The sequence below is a fragment of the Eublepharis macularius genome, chromosome 16 (genome assembly GCF_028583425.1).
Source record: "Eublepharis macularius isolate TG4126 chromosome 16, MPM_Emac_v1.0, whole genome shotgun sequence".
NCBI classification, from domain to species: domain Eukaryota; kingdom Metazoa; phylum Chordata; class Lepidosauria; order Squamata; family Eublepharidae; genus Eublepharis; species Eublepharis macularius.
Genome location: NC_072805.1, coordinates 44,490,084 through 44,512,075, shown reverse-complemented (window position 1 = coordinate 44,512,075; position 21,992 = coordinate 44,490,084). Strand labels below are relative to the sequence as shown.

Sequence of the window (21,992 nt, the reverse complement as noted above, 5' to 3'; positions counted from 1 at the left end):
GAGCATCTTCTCACCATACCAGAGTACCCGGTGAGACAACAAATTTTGCACCTGTGCTGTAAAGAGGTTGTAAAAGGCGGGGGGGGGGGGCTAGAGACACATGCTGAATGTAGAAAATCCTGGGTCCAAGCACTGGCACCTCGGGTTTAAAAAGTCTCATGCAGCAGGGCTGGGAAAGACAGGCACCCGACACCTTGGAGATTCAGTGGTACTCAGAGGAAACAATACCAGGCGACATGTGCTGCTGGCCAAATCAACACAATGAAATTTCACTTTTTCCTATCACTGGCAATCGCATGACACTCGCGCTCCCTTTAAGTGTAGTTTTTGAATGCTGCTAGCGAGTTGGGAAAACCCGTACCTCCTGCTTGGTTTTGGTGGTATAACCCTGGACAGACTCTCTGGCCACCAAACTTTCGAGTGCATCCTGGACAGTGCGTATCTTCTCAGACTGGATATCCAATTGCAGAGTGAAAAAGGGCTGCAGAGTTGCCGATTCCTTCGAACTCTGTTGATAAACCACAGATCTAAGGAAACGGGAAAGAAATAAAAAAGGTGCACTGGTGAAAGGAATGTTCAAGACGCAACCCCGGGAAGAGGATTTGCTAGCCAAATCCATCTAAAAATTTCTCCTGTTCAAACTTGGCTGTAGATCTGCAAACTGATGTTTGGGTCAAAGCAACCTGTGCATCAGGTTTTGACGGCAATTAAAACTTTGTGTGTATGGGGGAGGGGGGGAGGGGGTGGAAATAGCGGCCTTTTTGACAATCCTACTGCCCACCCAATCTTTGTTAGTCCTTGTTTGCTCCCCCTTAACACTATACTCTACCCCATCTGCCTGACGCAGCCCTCCATTTCTAGCATCAAATTTCTCTTGGAATTTGTGAGCCCTCTGAAGACATCTTAATTTCAATGTAATAAGCTCTTCCTTGAATTATATGAAGCCCTCGTAATGACAACGCTGCCATTTGAGAAACCTTGCCTCACGTTAGTGCTGTGTCCGAGACACCCTCTCATCCATGACAGCCGCTGCTCATGCCAGTGAAACATACTTTACTGCATGTGAACTGCAGAAAACTAGCAACATTCAATCAGATTGTGAGTGCATGTACCACTGCTAATATTTCAGTATTTCCATACTGCAGAAATATTTTTCACATCTCATACAAGTTGGAATAAAACTATTTGCCGAAGGTTCCAAGAAGGTGGCAGTCACTTATTCATTTCTATGTTACGTTGACAACAGCAACAAAGAAGAACCACTTTACAAGGTGTAGCTATCAGTATACTACACAATATGTTACAACACTGCAAGACGTATCAGGAAAATGAGAAAAACAATTTCTTCTGCAAACCATGTTGCTACTTGACTAGAGGCAGCTGTGCAAATAAAATCCACAAAACTTATGCGTTAAAATCTTTTTTTTTTACTAGCACACTTGCCATCTCCTACCTTTGCCAATCCAGAGCAAGGGAGAACCCAAACTTGTGTGAAATAATCCTCTAAGAGCCAAGCTGCAAGTGACACCTTACACAGGTTAGACCCTCGTCAGCTTCACTCAAGTTTTGATGGGAAATGTAGGCGTCCTGGTTTTACAGCTTGGCTCTCCATTACAGCCGCAAGACCAGGGTGCCTACATTTCCCATCAAAACTTGAGGGAAGCTGACAAGTGTCCAACCTGTGTCAGGCGTCACTTGTAGCTTAGCTCTAACTGGCCACCCTTGTCACAAGGAACCACCAGAAAAGGGTACGTTTAGAAGACTGGACTAGGGCACTGTTGCCACCTGTATGCTACAGATGCGTCCAAATGGGGGAGGGACCAGCTATAAACCATATTTTGCACTGAAAGGAAACCACCAAGAGTTCAACTGCCTGCGCTAGTGCGGCAGCGGGGGGTGGTGCGATAGCACCCACGTAATACTGAAGTTCATACACAAAGGGACACGGCATGGCCTACACATGCGGTTGGGACATGAAAAATTCAGACAGCCTGCAGAGAATTTTAAAGAGATTGTAACAAAGTAAAATTATCAAAAGCTGTGCATAAAAAAACAGGCTTGCTAATAAAGAAAACTGAAAACCTAAGAGGGTGGAATCTTTATGTGGAAAAAGGTGCTAACCTACCATGTTTTTAAGAGAAAAAACAACAACATGGAAATTGCAGCTATTTCTGATGCTTGTGTTTGACAGGACGATTCCTTCTCGTAGGCCATTCCTATCTCCACCCTCAGCCTCAAAGAGTAAGTTTTTCTACATCCCAACATCAGATACTGTTTCTGCAGTGACCTACTTTGCACAGCGAATAGGACGGGTGTGTCAGAGAGCAGGCAACAGATGTGGGGCTGGATCTTGGTGGCTCTTTTTATTTTGGGGTTTAAGCAGGAATCCCTGAGTGTCATCTTACACCCTTTGGATGACAGCGGACTTCACGCTCACCATTAATTATTTCCAGATGAGACAAAGCAGCCATTAAAGTATGTAGAATTCACACCACGTTCCATCAATTATTCAACACTGTCATGTTTGAATAGCAGGGAATGCCATTTCTTCAAGCAGGTTTCGGCTGTTATTTTTACTCCTTATCACTACATCTTTGTGGATGCGCTGTCACGGGCAACAGAATTTTAAGTTCTTTCAAAACGCATTTATAATTTGTCAGTTGCAGCATCTTTCCTCCATCTTTTTGTTGGGGGCAGAGCGATGGCTATGCAAGGAGAAGTCCAGGCCTCATTCCTCTCCATGGGCAACCGATATGGGAAGGAGTGCTGTTTCTGTTTAAGTACTACAGTAGGAGTGGCAAAGTTTTAGCTGGGCAGTCAAATGCAGCAGCTGAAGTCAGGTATGTGAGCAGTTCAAGAAATTTATATCTATAACACACACACGCACGCGCGCACGCACGAGAGATGGGTACAAACCAGAAAAAAACGAGCCATGCGGTTCGTGATTCGTCACGTTTCATGAACCATGAACTTTCACAAACCTGCCCCAGTTCATGAATTGGTTTGTTTTGGTTCAAGAAAATATCACTTCCGGACCAGCAAATCACCACTTCCGGGTCAGCAGAAGGTCTGCAGGAAGTCCATCCCCTGTTGCCTAGGAAACCAATTGACTGGCGCCAGGCTGTCTGCAGTGATGAACTGAAAAACGAACCAGCCTAAAGTTCGTGGTGGTTTGTCAGAAATGGGATCTGATGAACCGCTGGTTCACGAACCACCAACTGGCCTGGCTCATCACAAATTTTGGTTCGTATTTTGGTTCGTGCCCATCTTTAACACAGATACACACACACACACTTTTTTATGACACATGCTAGAATCTGGGGTGACAGAATACACCCTGCAGGGTTTTATCAACAGAAAAAACTACCTTGATACAAGCAGAAATAGGCTGGATCCATTAGTGTGTGTGCTGGAGGGAAGGCTTTCCCTTTAAAGGGAATCTGCACTGGAGAAAGAGTCCTCATTGAGTGGAACAGAGTCAGTGAATCCAGCTCACTGCAATGTGAAGATATTCCGCAGTCCTCTCAAGGACAAGCAGCCAACTGAGGAACTGAAAATACTCCAGGGAACTGCGGGCGCAATCCTCCTCTGAGCATGGAGATGTGACCACGGAGCAAAGCAGAGCACTACGCCTCTATTAAACGGGGCACATGGGCCTCCAGCGTGCCATGCTTTGATGCAGATTGGAATGCCTGCGCGTGTCTCCTACGGCCTCATTCCGAACGTCACCTTCTGTGCAGTTAAAAAATATGAGGGGTGGGAAGCCTCAAGGACTATTACCACAGGGGGCATCACTCTGTCCGTAGGTGCTGCACCTATTAAATTTATGTAGCTGTATATAGCATTTATTCCAATGCAAGACATTCCCCCCTCCCCCCCAAAAGTAAGCCTTCAAAAAAGAGTGGATCACTTAACATCCACATGCATATTACAACTGTGTCCAGTAAAAACATTTTTTGGCCTGTATAACAGTTGGGGAGGTTATCTTACACTCAGGGTTGCCTTCCTTTCAAGTAAATAGGGTACATTCATTTAGTATTTTAAACCTTCACTCAAGATACGTATTTAAAATGCTGAACCTGCCACCAAAAGCATACTTCCGCAGAAGCCACCCCTGACTGCAAGTCCAAGTAAATTCTGAAAATTCTTCCTTCCTTTGTTCGTTGACACATCTCCTTGCATTTCAGACCCCAAAAACTAGTTAGTAAAAAGGCGCATCAAAAAATCCAGCTAGGTGTTGGGAAAGCGAGACAGCACTTTTGTTTATTTTGCTACACAATCATAGCTGTATGCTTTATGGAACCGGAAAGTACCTTATATGACCACCAAATATATCAGTGATGGGTGTCTGAACAAAGTCAGCCTGCCGAGTGACTGAGGACTTGTTGCGAGGTCCAACTTGTTCCCATTCATCTTCACTGCCTTCACCTTGCTCCTCCTGCTCTTCCTCTTCATTTACGGGAGCTGTCGTCTCTGGGCCGTTGGAAACCAAAAGTTCTTGGAAAGAAAAAAAAAAGTACGTTTGTTCATCTATGCACATGATCACCACTATCTCCACAAATAGGAAATGTACCTGTGGTGGACAATTCTGATTAGGCAGCAGCAACCTGATCTGTCAAGAAGTTTCTTTTTAATGCATCAAAGAACACTGGATTAAAAGAAGAGCAAGATTGGAGTCCAGTAGCACCTTAGAGTCCAAAAGATTTTCCAGGGTATATGCTTTCAAGAGTCGAGGCCCCTGGAAATCGTGCTGATCTTGAAGGTGCTACCACAGACCAACACAGCTACCCACTTGATGCCATTTAAGTTTCAAAATGAAGTCAGTAATTATCTGGAAATCCCCTCTTCCCTAAATTTCACCCTCTAGGGCTCAGTTTCTCTGTCTCTCCCCTCCCTTTCAACTGACTCTCAGCTGTCTCAATGTTCATCCTTCCGGACATACTTAGTCCTCACTAAAAGATGGGGGCACCAGTACTTCTGGGAGTTTACAAAGACGCTTTTTTTTTTGCACGCAAGAGTAAAATATGTAGAAATTCCCAACTTGACTGGTTTTGCTGCTTTTGTAATTGGCAGCAGTACTTAATTCACTGTAAGAAGTAATGATCATAGGGCAGACAAAATACTTTAAGCATTTGGTTTTTTTTAAAAAATCCTTACTTTCACTCTGTGGAGACAGCAGTTTCTTCAGAATCAACATTTCCTCATGTAGGCCATTTAGAATAAACCCCAGATATTCTTCCGCATCTTCTTGTCTGCCCTGAATAAACATTCAGATGTTTAGAACACACCTACTCTTTCTCCAATACTAGGTTTACACACTAGCTTATCCATGAAAGTTTGAACCAAGGCACAAGTGTGCACCACCAACCTAGAATATGAAAGCTTCCCAGCGATTCCCTCTCCCACTGAACTCTCAAACGATTCTTTACAAAATATGGTGTTGTTTTAAAGACAAAAGATAGTCTGGGAATCTGGTGCAGGATCTACTAAATAGGAAATGGATTCCGTTACATGACCTACAATACTCTTGTCCTGTGAATTTCCCTTCACCTGCTCACATCGAGTGTCCAAACTGTTTCTATGTGGGGATTCGAGGGACAGCTCTGTAGTGGTTTGTCTCTTTTCTCCACGGTCGGGGACAGAGGGTGGCACTAGGGGAGAAGTTGTCATCCCGCCACCCGTTGGTGTGTGGTGTCCCTCAAGGGGCAATACTCTCCCCCCTGCTATTTAACATATATATGCGCCCCCTCGCCCAGCTGGTATGGAGTTTCGGACTTGGGTGCCATCAATATGCAGATGACACCCAATTGTATCTGATGATGGACAGCTGGCCTGGCTCTGCCCCAGATGTCCTGGAACGTGCCTTCGGAGCTGTGACTGGAGGGTTGAAGCAGAGTCGGCTGAGACTGAATCCCTTGAAGACGGAGGTCCTGGATGTGGGTCTAGGGTCCATGGGTGTGGGACTCCGGCTCCCTGCTCTCGATGGAGTGCCACTTATGCCGGTGTCGAGAGTGAGGAGCCTGGGGGTGGTCCTGGATGCTTCCTTGTCTATGGAGGCACAGGTTGCAGCAGTTGTTCTCTTCTATCTAAGACAGGCTCAACAACTTTCCCCCTACTTATCGCCCCATGACCTTACGACAGTGATCCAGGCAACGGTCACCTCCAGATTAGACTACTGCAACTCACTCTATGCAGGGCTTCCCTTGAGCTTGATCTGGAAACTGCAGCTGGTTCATAATGCAGCTGCATGGGTGATGGCCAGAGCACCAATCATGGCTCATATAACACCTATCCTCCATCAGCTGCACTGGTTACCGGTTGAGTACCGGGTCCGGTTCAAGGTTTTGGTGTTGCCCTATAAAGCCCTATGCGGACTGGGCCCAGCATACCTTCGGGACCGCCTCTCCCCATATGTTCCCCGGAGGTCGCTTCAATCAGCTACTAAGAACTTGCTGATGGTCCCTGGCCCCAGGGAGGTCCGCCTGGCCTCTACCAGAGCCAGGGCCTTTTCGGTCCTGGCTCCGACCTGATGGAACTCTCTGTCTGAGGAAACTAGGGCCTAGCAGGATTTGTTATCTTTCCACCGGGCCTGCAAGACGGAGATGTTCCGCCAGGCATTTGGTGGGGGCTAGGCTGTCCTCTCGCGGCCATACCACTGAAGACCTTCCACCACCCATGCAGGAAAATGCTGTATTTTAATATTTTATACCCACCAATTGTAATGGTTTTGATATAATGTTTTATAATGCTTTTACTGTTTTAAACTGTTGTTAAACCGCCCTGAGCCTGTTTGACAGGGAGGGCGGTCTAGAAATGTGATAAAATAAATAAATAAATCTAACACCCCCACTTTGGGTTAGGCTGTTTCTATCTGTCCAGCTTTAGGTAAAATTTAGTTAGACTGATTTTTTGTTACATTTGTGTACTGCTTTGCATTCCTGATTCTAGACTTCAGCGTGCTCTTCCATATAGCTAGCAGAGCTGCATGCAAATAACATCCCCTAAGGTTTGTGAAGAATATATTGACGCTATCCCTTTTATGTTCTTCCAAAGATGGCAGTCTTGGGAATACTGAGAGAGTGGGATGTGAGTACTTTAAAACAGAAATACTCAGCTGCCTTATACCAAGCCAGATTACAGGTCTATCTAATTCTAATCTTATATATCCTGACCGGCAACTGATCTCTGGGTTTCAGGCAGAGATCTTTCCCAACATCTGCTTCCCAAGAACCTTTAACTGGAAACCTTGTGCATGGACTGCACATGCTGTCCCTCTAAACTACAGCTTCTCATTTCCTCTTTTATTGCAGTAAGAAAGCAACAACCTGCATTTGAAGCTGGATTACTCAGAGCAGCATATGTCTTTTACTAATCCAGCACTTTAAAGCTGATGACAAACTGCCTGACTTTAACACTTTTTACCCAGTATGTTTAATATTGCTGGGGGTACAGGTGGCAACTAACCAAAGTAACTTAGAAAAGAACCAGAGCAGCAAGGCCTCAAGTGAGGTCCGCTTCGTAAAGATTCTGTACTCACCTTTTCTGACAGACTCGACTTGATAACTGTCAGCAATCTATAAATGTACGTGGGTTCAAAGGCAGCTCCGGGCCTGATATCCCTTGCAATTTTTTCACCTAAGGCTGCAAGGCAAAAAGGAAGAAAGAAAGGGAGGGCAGTTTCATCAAGGGGAATAACTTTAAAGGCCAACTTTTTGATGACAGGGGCACACGAATGCTTCACCTGCCATAAATATTCAACTGATCACCATCAGAAGCACGCACTTTTGCCCAAAAGACATGGACAGGGTGCCTCCACATATCAGCAGTGTTTAGGATTTATTTCATTCTTCTTCACCCAGCCGTGCTCTGCACACAAAGCCTGTTTTTAGTACTAGATTGCCTACAGTTTGTTAGAAAGCTTACAAGCGAGCAATAGAAAACAGAGCGTGCTGAAAAATGAACTGAGGTAATGGATCAGCACAAAAAGATCAACACTGACTGGCTTTTCAAAAGTGAGGGTGCAGGGTGTGTGTGCAGATCTGTGGTGATAGATCAAAGCTAAAAACAAAAGTACTTAGCCTTTCCCCCTCACCGACACAGAAAATTGTCCCAACAAACTATTGCTGGCTTAAAAACTGCTAAAATTGATCTGGAAAATATGGAATGACAGTGTAACTAGTTTCTTCTCCTCAAACAAAATCTGATTTTAACTAAACTCCTTAAAACACACACACACACACACACACACACCGGGGGTGGGGGGGATGCCACAAAGATGTCCCATCCCTTTCATACAGAAAGGCTTTTCACATATCATACAACACAAGCACCTTGGAGCAAGTCAGTTTGAACTGCAAAAGCACCAAGAACTGCAGCTGTCTCATACAAAGGCTCCATTCAGATACACAGTTCCAACATACAAACAGTTACCATTTGATACTTTCTACACCCACCTTGTTTTGCCTTAGGAGGAACCGGCATATTTGTAAACTCATTCATTAAGCGGACACTGAAGTGGGGCAAAAGAAAACGACAGTCAGCAATAGTCACCATATGAAATTCGCGGTAGCAGTATCTGACCATGAACATGTGTCTGAAATGGGCAAAGTTCATTCAGGATGTAGATCTCAATACATGTATCGTTTTGAGATAGAATAGCTACTTCACTGCTCTCCTTTTTTGTTACAATCTTCCTTCAAAATGTCACTGTGGCTTAACAGGTCACCATCATCGGATGATTAAAAAGCAACAATTGTAATATTTTCTTTCCTACAGCAGAGTTCGGCCTCTTTGCTGGATAGAAGACTAGTTTCTTAGCTTCTGCACCTTTGATTAGGTGATAAATGGCTGTACTGGGGGGGGGGGGATGGAGGCACAATGCAAAACAACCATGCCAGAGTAACCTTGTGAGAAATGTCCGATTGAGAGTGACCAGATTGGCCCCACATCATCATCTCAGGAGCCACCTCTAGTCACAATTCTGCCTCCCTTTCGTGAAACTGAGGGTTTGTGGTCTCCCGAAGGTTGTAGAAAGGGGGACTTGTTTCTCACATTACCTACTTCCGTCATCCTTGAGGGTGGTTGGGGATGGTTTGTGATATACTGAAGCAGCCAAAAGATAGCGCAGTTGACAGAATTAACTTAATTCAAAATTAGATCCCGTATATTGTCACATGATCCCATATACTGCTGCATCACTGAAAGTATATCTAAGCATAATGAACGCTACCTACTAAACCCAGAAGCTGGCTAAACCAAGTTTTAAAATTCTCAATTCAATTTCCAACTGAAGTTTTTATAAATATAGTAAGCATTTTTCTTCTAGCCCAGGCCTATATTGACTGGATCCAATGTTCCAAAAGCCCCACATCATTTTCAGGACATAGGTATCTTATATGGTCCAAAACAAAAACACCTCTATTTCAAAGGGTTGAGGGAATGTCAGAAGGAATTTGGGGTGTGTGTGCGTGTACATGTGCCGCACATTAAATCTGCAGAAATTCACTCACTCCACCCTCTTCACTGGTGAAAGAGCAACCACTTTCTCATATAACAATTTGAACATTATACCTTGCCAGCCAGTTTACTTACAAGCTGTCTATCATTGGTGTCGATGTACACGGGCGCTGTGATTTTGAATACACTGGAATGGTCTTCATTAGGTGATACATAGGAGGGCAAGCAACCAAAGCTTGCAGTGTCTACAGAACTGCATTAAGGAGCCAGTTAATAAAGATAGCCACATGCATTTTATACACACACGCACACACACACATGCACACAAACCAAAACTAGACATTGGGCAAAACAGTTAAAATGCTGGGTGTCCATGTCCCAACTAAAAGTTACAATTGTATTGACTGTGTCCAACCCCAGCCTGTACTGTATATCATCGTGTTTTGTAAAACAGCAATCTTTACGTTGACAGAATCTAACAGAGGAATCTATGACGTTCAACAATGACAATCACACAGAACATTTCATGAATTTAGATTGCGTGGGACGGGCTCCCAAAGCAAGGATACAGCGTTGATGTAACACCAGTTTCCTTTATTGATCAGCCCTCGTGGTTGCAAAGATACTGGCTTATGTATTAGCTTTACATTTTCCAGCAACTCTGTCAAATGAAGAACACAATACTTATAACGTACGTTCAGACACATCAAAGCATTTGGTTCAATGTGACGACTGCCCAGAGTGCAGAGAAGAAACCAAAAAGAACATCAGCAGCCTCTTGTGGTAAAGAACTGAATTTCCACACAGTGGTTTCTTACTGTAACACATTTCATTATCCTTCACCACATTTCCCAGAAATGTCTCACTTTACAGGTGATTTACAGGTGATCCAAATGCTGCAGAAATAAAACCACACCTGCCAACTACCCTCCTACTAAAACCACACCTGCCAATTGTCCATCTCCTACTGAAACCATTTGTAAATCTGTTTTGGAGGTTTTTCCTCTAAGATACACTTTAAATACTCACAGGAGGTATAATTCTTTTGCTGAGGGAAATTAGGCAGTAGGAACTTTTACACTGTAAAGCCCACGCTTTGCGTTGCACCTCCACAGATGAAGGGAGGGGGGACGGAAGGAGGACAGCAGATGGGCCCAAGGATTTGATGTAATATGATGTGTCAATGTGAATACACTTTGTATTTGTGATGGCTAATATAGCTCTGTTCTGCCATTAGAAATTTAGCAGAGTTGGCTAAGTCAACAGCAAAGCAGTCTGGGAACCAGTCCCTGATATGACATGAAAGCAATTCAGTTTATGCAATCAACTCTATACAGAAAAGACGTCATAAGTTCTTCTGCTAATTTAAACGCTTAAAAAAAAAGAATTAAAAGTCATGCCAAAGTGCCAGCAAAACAACCCAGCAGGAGAAAAGGCATGGGTGGAGAATAACCTTAACCCCTCTCCTTTTTAAAGGATACAGATCAATGCAAATACCTTAACACAGCAAAAACACAGGTTTGAAGCGAGAATATCTGCCATTGTTTCCTGGCTGCCTCGCTGAACGGTTAGTACTCTAAGCAGAAGTTATTTTCCTTTGTAGACAAAAATCACCATCGAATGGATAGTACAAAGCCAATCTAACTCCTTTGTCTCAAAAACGCAGTAACTCTGCATTTTTCTCCTTTAATTATAGCAGCTCTTTGTCACTGTTCAGCCTCTCTGCTCCATGCACCAAAATTTCTGCCTTCACATTTCCCAGATACCATATTGTTGTCACTAGTCAGATAACCCATATTAGTATATCTAGTCAATTTTTTAATGTGTTCAGCAAGTTTTTTAAAAAAAAAAACAGTACACACGAAGGGCTTATTTTACAAGCGCACACACATACATTGTTGTGGATTTTTGTTTTTAAAAGTTTGAAGAAATTAGTAATTCCGAGCACAGAATTAGCTATGACTGGAACGCTACGTTAGGAATGTTACGGCGCCGTCATAAGCAGAGCTACACTCTACTAAGCGCACTGATTTCGATTCTGCTTATGACGACATCCGCATGGCGTGCAGGAAAGCGTTTGCTGGGGGGGTGGGGAGGGGATCTGTCTATTGCCACCGGGAGTAAGAGACAGCACGCACAGAGGCCACCTCTAGGCTACAGGGGCCACTAGAGGGAGTACAGTGTGACTCACACTCCTTTTAGCCCTGACAGGCACCGATGTGGTTTAAAGGAGCATGAAGAGCCACGCTCTAAACGGATGGCACATTAAGTTAGGCGGCCACTGGAGAGTATGGAGTTGGCCCTCTGTCTGCCAGTCAATTATGCAAAACGAAAACACCAAATTCAGTGTGCCCACATTGCAAGGGGAGCCATTCGGGCACCACAAAACTGTAGTGTGATACTGTGAGACTTGCGCTGCGAACGAGGTCCAAGAATCTAATGTTCGACTGCCGCCCCACTGGTTGCTAACAAGGAGTAAAACAAGCTCATGCTCCACTGTCTGTCTCATCAAGGGTGTATGTAGGCAGCTGTATCCAATCTTTCCTTTAACTGCAAACTGAGAATGACCTCCCCAACGGAAAGAAACTGAGCCTCCCTCTCAGTCCTGGGTGGGAGGGGAAACTGAAAGTAACAAAGACCCTCTGACACAGCAAACTCTCAGCGATGAGATGCTGTCGCCTAGACAAACCCGGCCTTTCATTAGTGTGTGTGTGTATGCACACAGAATGAGAGTCTGCATGCAAAAAGAAAGGAACTCGGTATCGGCCAACAGTTGTGTACTAAATGAGCTAAATGTTTACCGAAAAGTTCAATGACATTACTCTGAGCGAAAGAAATGATGCTCTAACATTCAGACAATGAACTGTTTTCACATATGGGCTGTTAAAATCAATCTTGACAAATTAAAGCTCCAGAACCTTTCTGGCCACCCTCAAGCCTGTGAGCCCTCTCCTTCAGAATGCTCTAGGCGAACTTTCCTTCTCTTTGGAAATCGAGCCTGCAACACTTGAACAATACCTGCAATCTTTATGGCTACGGGATCCTCAGAAACCGGAACGGGCCCCTCTTTGACTTCGACCTGTTTCTCAGGAACCACAGGAGGTGTGGCAGGAGGGGTGCATTTAGTTTCCACATAAGCCATAGGCGTGGAAATGGAGGGCTTGGAATTATGAAAGAGACTAGCCCACGATTTCGCAGGCTGATTAACTGCAACTGATCCTGACACAGCAGGGGCTGCCTCAGGACCAGGTGAAGCATCCTCGGGCTTAGCTTGGTCTGAGTCAATGCTTTCCACAGCATGCAAGTCTACTCCATTGGCAGCTGTGCCCTCGCTAGAGGATTCAAGTGTTTGTCCATTAGTAACGCCAAGGTTTTCAGTAGTATCGGTACCAGCACAAGGCTGTACAACAGCTGTCCTTAACGGGCTATCCCTTCCAGGCTCAGAAGGGGTGCAAGACTGTTCCAAATTAGTAACACTGCATACTTCAGGCTGCCCTGCAGTCCTAGTAGCGTCTAGCGCATGAGAAACCAAATCATCAGATACCGCTTCGCTTGTGAAGTCCACAGAATTTTCGGAGCTGTTACAAGTCCTCGGGGCGACCAATGGCAGGTCACCTGTTAGTTCCACATCCTCTGTGCTTATGCTATTAAGTCCTGGTGAACTTGCATGCCCATTTACCAAAGCCTCAGATGGAACGATGCTATCGTTGACATCCTCCAAATAACTGTAATATCCAGGGGGCCGTTTCTTCTTCTTTTTGCGCTCCCTTTGCCCGAGGCTTCCAGATGAACTATCATTTTCAGCATTAGAACCGCTGTCCAGAGCGAGTGCAGGATCAGTGAACTGGCAATCAATGGAATCATAGTTGGCTTCATCGAGGACATCATTGGGTGTTTTCTGGGCAGGTGCGCAACCAAGAATGAATTCCGGCGCCTGAGGATTCAGAGTACTCGAAATACTGTAGTCATTGTTATTAAGCACGGTCGAATCTGCCTCAATAACTTCATTAACACCAAATTCAATTCTCTTATAATCTTCCCCTAAAGAAGGAAAAGAAAAAAATAAATGTCTGTTACTATATTGGGGACAGGGGAAAAGAAGAAACGGAAAGAGACTAGAGAGAACGTGACAGCTGCGATGATGTTGCATATACAAAAAATCGGCTGAAGGCTTCCTAGCACCGCTTTCAGCTCAAACTGGGTTTTTCTGGAAGTCACAATAAAAAGTTTTTTAAAAAATTTACCAATAAATTGGTATTGCAGACCATGAAGAATGGAAAAGATCAGCCTAGTGGGTTCTCTAACTCCCAACATATTCGTAGGGATACAAGGCCAGCACAGGCTTGCCCAACAAATCCCCAATCATCACAGGATGTTTGTCGCTTTTACGGCCACCTCTATGCAAAAGTTATAAAGCTTTCACCGATCGGGAAAAAAAAAGGATTTTTAAAAAGTAGCCCCATTTATGAGGCTGAGGAAATCCAACTCATTAATACCTAAAAATCAGAGATCACATCCAAGAAAGGTTTACTTTCCAAGCAGGGCTGGACATTTGACCAGTCTCTAAAAAGGCTGGGCCATTATATTATATTATAGCATTAATTTTAGAACAAAAAAGACAAATTTTTAATGAGGTTGACAACACTGACTGTAAAAGCTAGTGAGCTGTTAATGTAATACAATTAAAGCAACCTCTAGTCGTAATGATCTTTAAAATGGACAGTTTTGAACAACGGCCTTTGCCACTGATTTACCCCTTGGGTCCCTATTTCCAAATGCCTGTGGTTATAACAGGTGGGCTGTATGAGAAACTCTGTTATACTGATAAGGGAACCCTTCATTTGCTAGTGGCCAAGCAGCCTCTCTCATGCCCTTGCTAACATGACAGTGTGAAATTTAAAAGGTAACAACATTCTTGACTTCATGGACTACCTGACCTTGGTAAAACATGAGGGGAACTGAAAATGACTTTGATCCTGCCTAAAATCTCTTTGGGAGGGGAATCACCCCCACCCTTGTTATTCCTGGGGGTCCCCCATCGGCCGGGAGTAGCATTTCAGGGATCATCTTGGGCTGACCACCTCCTTCCACCCATGCAACTTCTAGGAGGATCCAAGCCAGTATTTAACAGGTGCTTTCAGAGCCAAGCGTGGCTGAGAGTGTGGTCTATAAAATAACTGGTCAATCAAGTGGCGTACCAACACTACTCCCCAGTACTTCCCATGGGGCTTTTCCCAGCCCTGTCTGTTATAGAAACTCTCTCTCTCTCTCTCTCTCTCTCTCTAAGAAAAAGCATCTTTTCCACTGTTAAAAGAGTTTTAAAGATGAAACTTTAACATCCAGAAATGAGTCTGTTTTATATTTTACAAAACCAGAATTGTCAATCACCTAGGATTTAAAAAGCATCATATTCACTTCAAGTACTACACAATCATGAAAGTCTCAAAAGTAGTTGAGTATTCCAAGAGACTAGTGGGGAATGGTGAGGCAATCTTAAAGTTTTGGTAGAATGTAAAGGGGTATAAAATCAACTGAGTCAGCAAGCATGGGGCAAAACAGTCGCCCTGCATTCCATTTAGACCCCATCTGGGAGAAAAGCAAAGGACAAACCGTTTCAACGAAGTCAAGAAGTGAGCCTGCAATACGCTGGACTTTAAGAGATCTGGGAAGACATTGTGAATGGCTTCTTACCGTCATGCAACTCTCCTGTGGACTTAAGGCCACACAAAATGGTTTCATTGTAGGGAGGCAGCTGTACAAAAAACATAAAACGCAAGCATGAAGAAAGGATTTCAAAGAACAGCTATGATGGGTCAAGGCAGTCATACCACTCCAAGCTCTCAATGAAGTGAAGGCAGCTGACTACAAGATCATGCAATGCCTTCTAACGTACACGCATATACACTCCTTTTCATGTATTCACTAACAACTCATATATATCTATATCTATATCTATATATATATATATATATATCTACAGATAGATAGATCGATAGATAGATCGATAGATATAGAGAGAGAGATATAGATGCATTCCCTAACAACTTTAACCAGGGCTTTTTTTCTGGGAAAGGAGGTGGTGGAACTCAGTGGTAGAACTCAGGACCGCACAATGACATTACTTTGGGTCAGCTGGAACAAGTGGGTTTTTTTTTAAAGTTTAATTGCCCTTGGTGAAAATGGCCACATGGCCAATGGCCCCACCCCCAGATCTCCAGACAGAGGGGAGCTGAGATTGCCCTCTGCGCCGCTCCAGCGGCGCAGAAGGGCAATCTCAACTCCCCTCTGTCTGGAGATCAGGGGGCGGGGCCACCGACCATGTGGCCATTTTCAAGAGGTGCTGGAACTCTGTTCCACCGCGTTCCTGCTGAAAAAAAGCCCTGACTTTAACCACGGCTAAGTCTCAGGTTGGCACTTGGCACAACTTTAAACCAAGATTCCCAGTGCAATACTAAACAGAGCTACTCCCAGTCTAGGCCCTCTGATTTCAATGGGCTTAGACTGGAGCAACTCTTGTTAAGATTGCACTATCAGTAGTTTTAGACATGTATCAGCGTTTTATTGTAGTACTGAAAAGGTAACACTTTATGTAAATTATCAGGAGAAAAACTGGTCAACAGCTACCAGAAAACTAAACAGACTCAAAATCTGAAGTAAAAAAAAAAAAGCAGATTATATCGGGCACTCGGTGTTTTGGGTAGCAGAGAGTTTCACCACATTAGTTTTCACAACATACGAGACTTAACTGTTGGTAAGAGATTTAAAATAATTCTTACCTCAACGGGACAGAGAGGAGTCACAAAGAAGTCATTAAATTCCTTGGGGGTAAAATCCCCAAAGATGTACTGAAAAGTAAAATATACAGTGTTAATGTTACATCAATGGAAGCTGACCACAACTCTGGCACAATATGACAGTTCTGCGCGAAGTGTTGAGAAATGCCATGCCCTTTGTTGAAAACTATTTTACTTGAAGAGCCCCATCACTGGAAACTACGCCAATTTCTACTGTGTGCAAAAAGATAGCAACCAATTAGACGACCATGCCTTCTAAAGGTGCAGTTGACTAGTTAACAGAAGGTCTCAAGATTCCAGGTTTTGAAAAGTTTACATAACCTATATCTTTTTCTAAAATCAAAAAGAGTCCAGTAGCACCTTTAAGACTAACCAATTTTATTATAGCATAAGCTTTCGAGAATCAAGTTCTCTTCTAAAATCGTATCCCTTAAAATATCCTTTTTCAGAAACAAATCTATGAATTCATTACAGTAACTGTGGCCACTCTTCAGTTTGTCGTCTCAATAAATACCTGCTTTAATAGCTGTCTGGCTTGAGGACTCGAGTACAATGCAGAAGTACTTATGAAAAGAATGGCAATGGTGGACACACTGCAGTCGTAACAGCACCCACATTCACTTGTCCTTCCTTCAAGGAGCATGGGCCAAACCTAGGCAGAGCTAAAGCGGGTGTCTTCACTGTAAACATAAGAGTGCTTGCAAGGTGATCAAGGCTGATCTTTCCTTCTTCGCTTTGCCCCTGCAATCCGGGCTAAACACCATACTTCATCTCCCCTAAGCTACAGTCTTCTCTTTTTTGCCTCTCTCCTTCTCTCCAGCCACTGCACAAGAGCCTGTCGCTGCAGGTGGAGACTCACAGCCACATCAAGAACGGTGTCAAGTGGTTGAAAACAGTTGCTGAGGAAGTGACGTAGCAGTAGAGACGAAGAGAAGAGACAGTTTAAATGTATATCCCACTCCACCCTCACATACAAACACACAATGGGAGGGGGCTTCAGAAACCCACCCTCTGCACACCAACAGGTCACCTCAACCCATGCAGGGGCTCCATTGTGAGGGGGAAACTACTGCACTACATACTAAGGGTGCGCAGCAAAAATAAATCTAGGTAATCTGGTTTCAGGTTTCAGGAATTAAAAAATCAGGCATCCCTAAAATCCTGGATTTTACCAGCCATTATTCCCTATGGGGGAAAATGTCCAGAGGACTGGGTGTGGGGAGCATTTTTAAAGCAAACTACACCAAATTTGTAGGGAATCTACTCCTGACTGTCCACTAAAGACTTTCCAAAGCTCAGGGGGACTGAATCCTGGGGTCCAATTCTATGGGCCCTTGAACAAGAAGCCCCCAGCCACTGTCCATTGTTTCCTAGGGAGGAAACATTTCCAAGGCTTTTAAACTCCGCAGCTTGTCTCTCCCTCCTTGCTGGGGATTCTCTGGTTCGACATTAATTCCCTGGTAAGCTTAACCAACAAAGCTCAACAGAACCAGATTGCTGCAAGAGAACCAATGTCAAATCAGATAATCTCAAGAATCCCTTTACTGAAGCAAGAGGTAGCAGCTTGTTGAGCCAAGGAGTTTAAAAGGTGGCCAGTGTAGGCTTGAAGGACTCTTTTGGAATTTGGACAGGGGAGGGGCAGAATGGGATGGGAATCCACTCTGCCTGCTGCCTCCTTCCCCATCACACCAACCTCACATTGTTCTCCCGCAATGGTGCACAGCTTGGCTCCATTCAAAGGAGCCGGGCTCCATTTGTGCTGCTGCCTTCTCACTCAGAGCTGCTTGGCTCTCATGAGGCTGCCTGCCGTGGCTGCCTCATCAGAGCTAGATACTTTTGCCCAGTACAGTCGGGCTGCCTGGATCGGATCCAGGGTTCGTCCTGGGGAACCAGCATAGCTGGATTATTCCAGAGCAGCATAAATGCAGCTTTTTTTTGCCAATTCCCAGATATGGATCACACACCCCTACTCTGTTTACCACCTCTGCATTTCTCCTTTCCCACTGCCTCTGGAATCACCTAATTTTTATCCCCCCAACCTCCAAATCTGTGTTATGTTCCCCCTTAGTTCTTTCCCCTTTTTAGTTCCCCTCCCTCTTTTCACCCAGCCACCCACCCCATTCATTATATATGCCCTTTGGATTTTGTCTTCTCTCATCCCATTCCATTCCTTACATACATCCCTTGGCCCTTCTCTTTTCCCTCATTAAGCGCTACCTCCATCAATTTTTTTTAAAGAACACACACACAAAGTGAAACTTTCATCCAAGTGAGTATACATACAAGAGAAGTCTTTAAGACAGTAATCCCCTGTGCATGTTTATCTTAGAGTAGGGCACACTGAACACAATGGAACACACACACGTAAGCAAACAACAACATGGATTTTGCTGTGCATGACAACAACTTTCTGGAAGCAACAGCTGGTGGTAAGCAAACAAAATAGTATTCCTCATGATACAGTAGAGGAAAACATTCATAATCTGAGAACTGAATATACTGCAAAGGGGTTGAATAAAAGATAGGTAAAGGTAGTCCCCCTGTACAAGCACCGAGTCATTACTGACCCATTTGGGGGGGAGGGGGTGTCGCATCATGACGTTTTCTTGGCAGACTTTTTGTTACGGGGTGGTTTCCCATTGCCTTCCCCAGTCATCTACACTTTACCCCCAGGAAACTGGGTACTCATTTTGCCGACCTCAGAAGGATGAAAGGCTGAGTCAACCTTGAGCCGGCTATCTGAACTCAGCTTCTGCCAGGATCAAACTCAGGTCATGAGCAGAGCTTGGGCTGCAGTACTGCAGCTTACCACTCTGCGCCACGGGGCTCCATACAAAAGGATTGAATCCTGGCTCCTAAATCCCACGAGTGACTCCTAGATCTGGAGATTTGTTCAAACACTATAAACATATCAGAACAAAAACAGTTAAATACTGCACTTGTATTCACTACAATAATAAAGCAGTTAACAGTTATACTGGAACAGGCTGGAGACTCAAAAGGACTCCCTTCTCTTCTAATGGAAGATTTCTCGTTTAACAGAAGGGAATCACCCCATCCAACCCAATAAACAATTTCAAGAGTATACAGAATGACTGCAGCTTTAACAACGAAGACTTCCTCCGCTCCTGTTCAGAGACAGAAATGTAATTTTAGCAAGAGGCCAGCAGGAGAAGCGTGACCATGTCAGATAGTGGGGAGGTGGGCTGGCCTCATTCCTGCCCTTGCTAACCAACGACAGGCGTAAGAATGAAATTAAAGTTCAGCTGTCATCGACACAGAGTGTTCTTGGCTTCACGAAATGTTTGGTGCTATCTTATTGTAATCTGATAATCGGCAGTTACTCAATAATATCTGACTAGAGCACTGAGCAGCATGCCAACTTCTACCCTGACCATTCTTACTTGCAGCAGATGAGGGGCTATTAATAAGGGTGCTTGCATGCTTCGTACCCTGCAAGTTCACTTGCAATTGCTATCTTTCACCCAGTTATTCCGCCTCATGTTTTTCATTGCTGCCTATTCCTAAATAGCCTCCTCTATCCATCAAGCCACGTTAAACATCTGCACCCCCCCCCTTTTTGTAAAGCTCTCTCTTTCCCATGTTTTCTGGTTCATGCCCCCTGGCAGCTATCCTCAGTACTTCTGTAGCATTACTGCCCTTTTACCCTGTTCCCTTCAACTTCCTGCACACAATCTACACTGAATGCCTATTTAGCAGCAAGTTGTGCCGGCAAGTGTAAAAACAGAAACACAGCTGGAAAGATATTTCAAATTCCTACCACCAAAGTTTAAGTACATGTGTGATGACACACTTGGGATTTTTTTTTCAAAGCTGCAGAGTCCATAATATAGAAGCAGCCATCAGGACAACTCCGCAAGCCCTGCATCAAGGATTTATGTATTCAGTGACTGCAAACCAAGATCCATGAACAGAAACTATTTTCTCTGTGGGAAATAGATATTAAAAAGTCACTGGGATTTATTTCTCAATACTGATTGTTTTTAACAACTGCTGCTACGCTGTATGTATACCAAACTTCAACTAACACTTTTTTCCATTTGAGCATTATTGACATAACTGAAATTCAAAGCCCTGATGAAGCCTCTAGCAAAGCCCTGGCATTTGGATTTTTCTTAGCAGTGAAGGGGGAAAAATACATTCATATGACTGCTTTCATACGATGTAAGTGAATTTTTAACTTTCAGAAGGGGACATGATACACTTAAAACATGCATGTATGCGGTTGCCAACAATGGCCCTGCAAACTCTATGGTATACTTTACTTCTCATTTATGTTCTGCTTTACAGTATGCAGCTATCACCAATTATGTGGGGAAGGTGTACATTAAAGCATTTTTCATCAAGTCAAATATAGACTCCAGTAAAACTGTGCTTTCAAGACTTGGTAAAAATATTGTTAATCTGTTAGGAACGCTCTAAGCAGCTGCTAAATATCAGCCGCGCAACACCTAAAAGTTATGTGACAACTGAACCATGTTGGAAACCATTTTCCTATCTCACTGGATTTCTCAACTACTCTAGCCAGGGAGTAAAACTCACTTCAAATGCCACTTTAATTCAACAACACAAACAACATTTCATACCAACTTAAAATCTCAGCAGACACAAAAACTTAACTGAATTGTAACTTGTACGAGACATTTTAGATGCAGTCATGCAAAACACAAAATGCAGTCATGCAGTTTAAAATGCTGTTATACAAATAAGACTCATTCCCACACACATTTCTCTCTCAATTAAGAGGCCTAAATCAATATGTTAAGGGTCTGATATCCTATTCAGCGATTTAGAAAGTATGTTCATTAACACGAAGGACACATCTAATTCCATCCTATCAGAATTTCAGCTGATTTTTTCACGCTGTAAACAGTGTATCATGCATAAGCATTGATTATTTCTATAGTTTAAAACACCCTAACATTTTACTGAAGCACAGTAGCCACGCTACAAACTAAAATTCAGATGTTTAAGCCACTTATATGTTAGCTGGTCTTCCTAACAATCAACTACTCCTTCGAGCCTGAAGATTTCAAGTGTGTTGAAGTTGTGCAGAGTTTTTCAGAGAGGCATCAATACACTGTGATTGGTCAGTGACAGGAGGACAGGGAACAGAAGGCATCTGCTTGACCAATACCAATATAAGCTAATTGCTATTTACTGAGTTCTGTAAGACTATCATGGAGCTTCACTCCAGGCAGCGATAGAATCTGCAGTATTGCATTCCACAACTTGAAAATCCTGCTAGGTAAGCAACAAGGATGATGGAGAGGGTTTGCGGCAACTACTTACCAGAACAACAAGTAAAAACAGCTTCAGATTATTTGACAATTACTTGGGAAGAAGGAGAAGACAGTAATAGTTTCTAGGTTTTAAAAAAGGCGTTCTAAAAATTGTCTCCTACAGTAAATTCGCAGGTAAATTGAAAAAAAATGGAAATGTGACAAAACTCAATGTTACAGTATAAACTGGGGTGGAGCAGGTTGCCCTATTCCACCCTCACACATCCCTTATTTTTTTAAAAATACCAGCTCAATAGTGCATATAACACACCTGACTGCCATCTCACACATGGTAGTGCATGTCAAACTATCTTACTTGCTATCTGAAGAACTCCAGCACCGTAGGGCACATTAACTTCTCCAACACATTGTTCTATCAAGTTCACAAACACAAGCCACCTTCAATTTAATCAGATACCAGGTGATCCAATAAGCCTCT

General features: G+C 43.7%; 1 protein-coding gene across 1 annotated transcript in view; it reads right to left on the bottom strand.

Annotated features, from left to right (window-relative positions):
- Nucleotides 1-21,992, bottom strand: part of USP10 (ubiquitin specific peptidase 10) — a 36,510-nt gene that overhangs the window by 6,148 nt on the left and 8,370 nt on the right. Inside the window, exons 2-11 of the mRNA XM_055000475.1 lie at nt 16,233-16,301; nt 15,148-15,208; nt 12,475-13,497; nt 10,026-10,117; nt 9,592-9,701; nt 8,454-8,509; nt 7,538-7,641; nt 5,158-5,257; nt 4,314-4,497; nt 362-527 (exon numbers count right to left, since the gene is read on the bottom strand). Coding sequence (XP_054856450.1) covers nt 362-527; nt 4,314-4,497; nt 5,158-5,257; nt 7,538-7,641; nt 8,454-8,509; nt 9,592-9,701; nt 10,026-10,117; nt 12,475-13,497; nt 15,148-15,208; nt 16,233-16,301 — 1,965 coding nt within the window. The remainder of the gene's footprint in view (nt 1-361; nt 528-4,313; nt 4,498-5,157; nt 5,258-7,537; nt 7,642-8,453; nt 8,510-9,591; nt 9,702-10,025; nt 10,118-12,474; nt 13,498-15,147; nt 15,209-16,232; nt 16,302-21,992) is intronic.